At 40.7% G+C, this 8,646-nt stretch overlaps 2 protein-coding genes across 2 annotated transcripts; both read left to right on the forward strand.

Moving 5' to 3' along the window:
• The first annotated feature begins 3,178 nt into the window (after window positions 1-3,178).
• Window positions 3,179-3,586, forward strand: LOC120111202 (flavonol 3-sulfotransferase-like). The gene has a single exon (XM_039127763.1). It carries the CDS (start codon window positions 3,179-3,181, stop codon window positions 3,584-3,586), a length of 408 nt encoding a protein of 135 aa, XP_038983691.1.
• Window positions 3,587-4,900: 1,314 nt separating this feature from the next.
• LOC120111102 (flavonol sulfotransferase-like) lies at window positions 4,901-8,154 on the forward strand. Its single transcript, XM_039127574.1, has 2 exons — window positions 4,901-6,351; window positions 8,070-8,154. Exon 1 carries the CDS (start codon window positions 4,958-4,960, stop codon window positions 6,029-6,031), a length of 1,074 nt encoding a protein of 357 aa, XP_038983502.1. The 5' UTR covers window positions 4,901-4,957; the 3' UTR covers window positions 6,032-6,351; window positions 8,070-8,154.
• The last annotated feature ends 492 nt before the right edge of the window (window positions 8,155-8,646 follow it).

Raw genomic sequence — 8,646 nt, forward strand, 5'->3', positions numbered from 1 at the left:
GGACCATAGAACCGTATCAGGTTTCTTTATCGGTTATCCAGAAAGGTCCAAAGGGTATAGGTTTTATTGTCCATCATCCCATATCAAGATCATAGAAACAAGAACTGCGAAGTTCTTAGAGGATGACTCAATTAGTGGCAATGCACAACCTCGACACATAGAGTTCGAGGAACTAGCAGAGCAAAACTCTTCCTCACAAGGGACTTCTAGACCTGTTCCATATGGGTTTATACCTTTTTCAATATTGCAACCCATAATTCAGGAACCTCGAAATGTGGAGGTGGAACAGGAGTCGCTCCATCAAGTTACTGAACCCGGTGCTATCCCACAGCAAGAACCAGTGGGAGAACAGCTGGAATTGAGAAGATCCTCTAGACAAAAAAGATCGGCCATACCAAATGATTATATTGTCTACCTGCATGAAAATGGCCTATGTGTTGATGATCCCCTTAGTTTTTCCGAAGCCATTAATAGTAATAAATCTGAAGAGTGGTTCAATGCCATGAAAGATGAGCTTGAATCTATGGCTCAAAACCAAGTCTGGGATCTTGTTGTATTACCTAAAGGTTTGAAGCCTGTTGGTTGTCGATGGATTTTCAAGACCAAACAAGATTCGAAAGGTAATATAGAAAGATACAAGGCCCGATTGGTAGCCAAAGGATTCACGCAGAAAGAAGGTATTGACTTCACTGAGACTTTCTCTCCAGTCTCGAGAAAGGACTCCTTCAGAATTATCATGGCTTTGGTAGCTCACTTTGACCTTGAGCTACATCAAATGGATGTCAAAACTGCTTTTTTAAATGGGGATTTGTGTGAAGAGGTTTATATGACTCAACCTGAAGGATTCACACAAGATGGGCAGGAGCACTTAGTATGCAGACTTAAAAAGTCAATATATGGACTAAAACAATCCTCCCGACAATGGTACCTCAAATTCAATGAGGTGATTTTGACTTATGGTTTTAAGGAAAATGTTGTTGATCAATGTATATACCAAAAGTTCAGTGGGAGCAAAGTTATATTTTTAGTCCTATATGTTGACGACATTCTGCTTGCTAGTAATGATCTTGGCCTACTACATGATACGAAAGCCTTTCTAGCTCAGAATTTTGAAATGAAAGATATGGGTGAAGCTTCCTATGTTCTTGGCATAGAAATTCTGAGAGATAGATCGAAGGGTATTTTAGGTCTGTCTCAAAGACCTTACATCCATAAAATTCTGGAAAGGTTTAATTTTCATAAAGGCAGATCCAATACTGCTCCGATACATAAAGGGGATACACTCAGCAAATCCCAATGCCCGAAAAATCAGTTGGAACGAGATGGGATGGTAGATATACCTTATGCGTCTGCAATTGGCAGCCTTATGTATGCACAAACGTGCACACGTCCTGACATAGCTTTTGCCATTGGATTGCTTGGTAGATTTCAAAGCTCATTGGGATGCTGTCAAAAAGGTATTTAGGTATCTACGAGGGACTGCAGGTTTCATGCTAACATATAGGAGGTCAGATAAGCTGGAGATTATAGGATTCACGGACTCTGATTTTGCCGGCTGCCCGGATACTAGGAAGTCAACATCTGGATATGTCTTCCTACTAGCAGGTGGAGCAGTTTCATGGAAAAGCCAGAAGCAGTCTATTACTGCTCCTTCCACAATGGCTGCAGAGTATATTGCTTGTTATGAGGCCACATCACAGGCGATTTGGCTGAGAAACTTCATCACAGATCTTAGGATTGTGGACTCTATTTCTCATCCACTCAGGCTCTTTTGTGATAATTCAGCAGCAGTAGCTTTTTCCAATAACAACAAGTTTTCAAGTGGGTCTAGGCATCTAGACACCAAGTATCTTGTTGTAAAGGAAAAGATTGCTAGTCATCAAATTACAGTTGAGCACATCAGTACAGACCGCATGCTTGCAGATCCGATGACTAAGGGGCTAGCACCTAGCATCTATATAGATCATGTAAAATCAATGGGACTTGTTGATTCTCTTGATGTGTAAAACTATGCAGTATATACATTGGGGTCTATGTAGATCATGTACAGTTATGTATTTTGTTTTGACTGGCTATAAAGTTGTTTCTAATCCATTGGGATTATACATTAGGACCAATGATAGACATAAGGATACGTCTGTCATGAGAGTGAATTAAACATGACTCATTCACTCATTAAGTATCCCAAATAAAGTTACTTGATGATTTTGCTTTGATGGCACTTATGGTTACGGAAGGAAGTGTGTGGCTCTTTAAAAGGATAGCACAGGACCGCCTGACCCTTACCATTGAACTTTTTCATTCAAGTTAAAGGGACCTAGAGTATGGTGAAAGGACCATAAAGTTGTTTTATTAAAAAAAAAAATGCCGGCATTTAAAGTTTTTCCTCTGATTATTCAATCTCTTGACCACATATAGATAAATTTAAAGTATATATATATTTTATAAGTATAAAAATATGTATATATATAAATATATTCTTTTGAAATTTTGTGGTCAACATGGTCCAAGTGGGAGATTGTAAGCTTATGAGCTTCTGGATGTGGCCCAAGTGACCACGTAGCTATTCACATAAGTGTGACCCACACGGATGGGCCTAAGTGATTGATTATTGGGCCTTTCACTTATATAAATGCTTAAGGTTATTGGGTTAATCGTGACGATCCCATCCGTTGGATCTTGGGAGTTATCTTTGATGGGGAGAAACTCCACTAGTATTTAAAGGGTCTTGGTCCCCCTTCCAGACTGATCGATCATTTTCTCTTCTATCAAGTGGGATATCCCTTCTGTCCATATCGAGAGAAAGATCAAGTCTCAGGGAGCGGAAACCAATACCCAATACAATGGAATCATCTTCTATGGGTAACTATTCTCTTTCCTGAATTTTGGTAGGGATTTGACAAATCTATTTCACAGGGAATTTTACTTACAAACAGTTCCTAAAGATGAATCGCTTGAGGTGCAGCACAGATTGCAATTGAATGTTATGAGCAGAGTATACGACCAGTGGTGACAAACCGGATCCCTTTAGCTTTTGCTCTACAAGACGGTCCAACTTTCGAGACTTAAAACCAATTCTAACCATATCTATTTTAGGAAATGAAGATCCTAGTTGTTCCACTCGCTCGTGACTCCGTTTTATCACTCCAGGAGTTACCTTCATAGGCACAATAATTTAATGCGCCATAGCCGAGTTCATAGGCCGCAATCTGTGGAGCCAATTCCATTTACCAAGGCCTTTGAGATGTTCTGTGAGGGCAATTGCCCCTATGGGCCGATATGGGAGCATGTTCTCAAGTACTGGGAGGAGAGCCAGCGGAGGCCAGAGAAGGTGCTGTTCTTGAAGTACGAGGAGATGTTAGAGGATCCGCGGCGGATTGTGAAGAGGTTGGCCGACTTCATGGGGCGTCCCTTCTCTCCAGAGGAAGAGAAGGAAGGGGTGGTGGAGGAGGTCATAAAGCTGTGCAGCTTTGACAAGCTGAAGAGCTTGGAGGTCAACAGGACGGGTAAACTGCATCCCGATTTCGTCCAAACCAATGATTCTCTCTTCAGGTGTTGTTTAGCTTGCTGGAAAGATAAGAGGTAAGCCTAAAACTTTTATAGAGAGAACAAAACCCAGTTCTGCCGTTTTGAAGTCCAAAACTTAGCCAAAATGGAGAAGTCTGAATCTGTCTAGAAGTTTACTGCAACCAAGATCCTATTTTGGTTTTCGGCTTGTATCTGGAGTTCTAAAAGTCAGAATAATGCAAGCTCAGGTGTGTTGGAAAGCTGAGAATGAGATCTAAAACTTTCGTAAAGGATCCAACTCCAAAGTGTATCATTTTGGTGCTCTAAATCCAGCTGGGCGTCGAGTAATAAAATTAGCCTAGAATTTCGGATTTCAGCCAACAGATGCGGAGGAAATCTATTTTAAAATTCAAAAAAAGGAGAATTGGTTGGGAGAAGAGGAGGGCCAGCAGATACGAGGGGGATGGCAAGCAAATAAGGAAGAAGAAAACTCAGAGAATCTGGAATTCCGAGAGGACGAAAAGCTAGAAGGAAAAAAAAGTTGGAATTCTAGGAGAAAGAAAGGAACGGAGGATTTTTGCAAATACAGAGTTTTTTTCCTTTTCTGATTTTTTTTTTATTTGCTGAATTGTTATTAAGGATGTTGAATGCGAAATTTATGTTTGAGAAATAATTGGATTGATTTATTAGTTATGATTTGCTAGTTTTCTTATCCTAGGGCTAGGACGTAGTTATTGAATTTTTGATATGAATTGAGTATGGTTGTATTGAATATCCTTTGTTAATTGCAATTTGATAATTTCGGTTTTCATTCTTGCATTTTACTGGCCATGAATTGCATGCTTAAGATGTTGAATGAAGTAACGAAAGTTGAAGTTCAATATTAGTTGGTGAATTTATCAAACACTGGCAGTGTAGTTTAGAAATAAATGCATACCCTTGTGACCTACATTCAAGAATTTCACAGATCATAATAAATTTATATTAATTTATATGATCACGAAAGTAGATATAGGATTAATATAGGTATAGGTGTTATGCCTTGAAAGAGAATATCACATTAAAAAAAAAAGGGATTCGGTCATTGTAATTAACAGAATATTAACAATCAGATTTAAATTCATTGAAGGAATTCAATTGATGAAATCCAAGCTCTAGGAACCTTTTATATTTGATTTTTCGGTTAAGAAATTGTACTTAGTCACATCAATTTGGGATTATCTAAATAATATAGAAAATTTATAAATTGATACTTGAATCGCCTCGTTGTGGAAACGATACTTTTTTTTGTCCTATTCTACTTGTCACAACCCATGCACTTGTGGTAGGATCTAGGAACTATCATGTATCTATTCAATTTAGGGGATAACTGGCCACTCCGGGAGAAGTAGAACCATAGTCACTGCAAACAAACACCCGCTAGAGAGCATAGCATAGCATCCGTTTTTCAATGGCTGCTCAACCATCTCTTTGCAACAGCCCCCCTCCAATGGAGTCTCAAGGAAAAAAGGGTGCGGATCCAAGACCTCCTTCAAACTACACCGACCTCATCTCAACCCTCCCCTTGGAGGAAGGCTGGGCACCCATGCGCAACCGAAAATACCAAGGCTTTTGGATCCCCCAACGTGCTCTCACCGGCACCTTGGACATGCAGCAAAACTTCAAGGCTCGCCCCGACGACCTCTGGGTGCTGAGCTACCCAAAGTCCGGCACCACCTGGCTCAAAGCCCTCGCCTACGCCATCATGACACGAGCACAATATCCCTTCCATCACCACCCTCTCCTTCGCCAAAATCCTCACGAGTGCGTCCCTATGGTGGACAGAACCTACTCCAGAGGCCAAGCCCCAGAAATAGAAGCCATGCCATCCCCTCGTATTCTCAACACTCACTTGCCTTGCTCTCTCCTACCACACTCCATCAAGAGCTTAGATTGTAAGGTCATATATGTCTGCCGGGACCCGAAGGATGTGTTGGTCTCCCTGTGGTACTTCAATAATGGGTTGAGGCCGCAATCTATGGAGCCAATTCCATTTACCAAGGCCTTTGAGATGTTCTGTGAGGGCAATTGCCCCTATGGGCCGATATGGGAGCATGTTCTCGAGTACTGGGAGGAGAGCCAGAGGAGGCCAGAGAAGGTGCTGTTCTTGAAGTACGAGGAGATGCTAGAGGAGCCTCTGCGGATTGTGAAGAGGTTGGCCGAGTTCATGGGGTGTCCCTTCTCTCCAGAGGAAGAGAAGGAAGGGGTGGTGGAGGAGGTCATAGAGCTGTGCAGCTTTGACAAGCTGACGAGCTTGGAGGTCAACAAGACGGGTAAAGTACTGCTTCCCAGTATCCCCCTAACCAATGATTCATTCTTCAGGAAAGGAGGGGCAGGGGATTGGAGGAATCATATGAGTTCGGAGATGGCGCGGAAGTTGGACCGCATCACCGAGCAAAAGCTTGAGGGGTCCGGTCTGACCCTCGGTGGTGTAGCTGTGAAAGCATCGGCGGCCATCAATGGTGATGACCAAGCTCTATTCTAATCGCAGTTGTTTGTGATCTTCTTTTTATTTTTCGAATGTTTAGAGTGAGATTACATAAGAAGTTGCTGCAATCCGGTAACCCCCGCATGGCGTCTCTGTCTCTGCTCTTGCCGTCAACCTTTGTTGACCCCTGGGAGCGTCAATAAGGTGTAGCTGCGAAAGATGTCTGTTACTTCTACCATCGACATGTCTTCGTGATGTTTTTGTCTCACGCTATTAATGCTACATTTATATGTTTTATTTAGAATAATTGCTAAAATATAAATAATAGTGTGTCATATTGTAGTGAAGGGGCTGAAATGGGCCGAATGCAATTCGAGGCTGTTGCCCAAGGTGACAACCCAAGAGGGGAGGATGAATTGGGTCTTTTAAAAACTTTTCAACTACTTCTAATCTTTTAGAGTTAATTAGGCTAAGTTGTATGGATGCTTAGTGGAATTTAAACTTAGCAAGAGTATGACTCTAATCTAATCAACTATTAAGCAGCGGACTCAATAAAAGATTAGTCTAAGTTTGTCCAAGTATGCAATTCAATTGAATGAGACTTGATTAAGTAAATTGAATATGCTTGCAACTAAAGGATGCACGGAGAAGAGTTAAGCACGCATAGTATCTAAGTAAGTAAGCGAGTGAGGAAGTCAGACAACAAAGAGCATCACAAACACAACAAAAGTATAGTGGTTCGGTGCATCCCAGTACCTACATCCACTTCCCAAGACCTCTTGGGAATTTTACTATAATCCCTCAAATTACAGCCGGTTGTTTTACAAGCTCACAACCCAACTTGTTGTTTTGCGAGATCACAACGAACTCGGTCGGTTTTCACAGGCTCACCGACTAGAACCAACCGATTGTTTTCACGGGCTCACAATCCAACCCAGTTGGTTTTCCCAAAGGCTCACCAACCACAACCTTACAACGATTGTTTTCTGGGTTCACAATCAACCCAGTTGGTTTTCCCAAAGGCTCACCAACCATAACCTTACAACGTTGGTTTTTCCTTTGGCTCACCAACAAACCTTAACCCCTTGATTCAATCCCTTGATTGAATCAAGTTACAAAATATTAGAACAAGAGTTTAAATCAAATACAAGCTTCTCATATAAGCAAATATAGCAAATATAAATAAGTAAAGAAAAGAGAAGAAGCCCTCAAACTAATTTGTAGATAGAGGAACTCGGCTTCTTCTTCACTTGACCCTCTTCTGATTTTGCACGAAGTAGAGGATCTCCGAGGCAGCACACGGATGGAGAGGAAGCTTTGGGATTCACTTGGATGCTCTTCTTCTCTCTATTTTACTTTGAATGGCCCTTTTGTGCTTATGGGAGAAATCTCTTTCAAATCTCTTCCCTAAATGTTTTCTCCTACTTCCATTCCCTCTTCCCTAGCTCTCCTCTTGATTTTATAGCTTTAGAGGGAGTGGAAACAAAAATCTAGCCGTTAGAGACAAAAATAGAGCCGTTGGAATCAAGAAAAAACTAGCCGTTATGCCTCCCAGCGTGCTCGAGTCGACTCGGCTGAAGTAGGAGTCGACTCGGCTGAAACAGGGGTCGATCTGTGAATAGTAGTCTGCCGACACTATAGCTGGGAGTCGGCTCCGCACTGTAGCGCTGAAGTTGGAGTCGGCTCGAGATCACTGTAGCGCTGAAAATCAACTTTCTGTCTTTTTGTTTGTTCTCAGTCGGAGTCGACTCGTAGAGTGCCGGAGTCGACTCGAGCACTGTTTCTTGAAACTCTAGAGTGCCAGAGTCGACTCTAAACTTTCCGGAGTCGACTCGAGGACTATTTTTTTTTGAATCTTTCTTTGAATTTGCTCCTCCAACTTAAATCCTTTGAACTTGAAACTTGGGCCATTAAATTGTAGCTTTCTTCTAACTTTTCTTGAGAGCTTTTGAGGCCTTCTTGTATTTTTCCAACTTGCTATGTTCCTTGCAAAATAAATTATCTTTTCTTCTTGCAACACAAACATTAGTAATTATACTTCAAGGTTTTGTGATCATCAAAATCAATCTTTAACTCAATCTTTGGGTCATCAGAGGCGACTCTGATTCGCCTTTGTATTTGAAAGAGTGAAAAAATAATTATTGAAATAAATCATAGAAATTTCACTAAATAATGAAGAAGTTTCTAGTCTGGGATATGAAGCCCAAGTGTTGTTTGTCCAACATTACCGGTCCTTTATTTATACCAGCATTTCTGTTACCACTATGAATTATGAAAGCATTAAAAATCTTGGTTGTAGAAATCTCTTTATCCATTAACCAGATAGGAAGGAGAAAACTCTATGATTTCCAACATCCAGAAGAAATGCTTGAAAAATCATTGCAAATTGGTGCATGCTACCTCATAAATTTCAACATAACTAGATTCTTCTGCCCTAGTTCTATTGTAGAAAAACATATCTTTTAAGAATTCTACCGCAATAAAAATTTCTAATTTATCTTTTTTAATTAAAGGTTTCATTTGTTCAAAACCTTTTTTATTGGATCCCCTTGCAAATTATTCTTTGCCGAAAAATATTGGAGTTGCATTTGATTTGGGTTTGAATGCTTACTTATAGTTTTATTAGTGAATGCATATCTAAATAGTTGTTTTCATGTTTCCTCTTATTTAGC

The sequence above is a fragment of the Phoenix dactylifera genome, chromosome 6 (genome assembly GCF_009389715.1).
Source record: "Phoenix dactylifera cultivar Barhee BC4 chromosome 6, palm_55x_up_171113_PBpolish2nd_filt_p, whole genome shotgun sequence".
Classification (NCBI taxonomy): Eukaryota; Viridiplantae; Streptophyta; class Magnoliopsida; order Arecales; family Arecaceae; genus Phoenix; species Phoenix dactylifera.

Bases quoted from the DNA above. Each gene is read 5' to 3' on its own strand.
- LOC120111102 (XM_039127574.1), top strand. From the start codon at position 4,958: ATGGCTGCTCAACCATCTCTTTGCAACAGCCCCCCTCCAATGGAGTCT.
- LOC120111202 (XM_039127763.1), top strand. From the start codon at position 3,179: ATGCGCCATAGCCGAGTTCATAGGCCGCAATCTGTGGAGCCAATTCCA.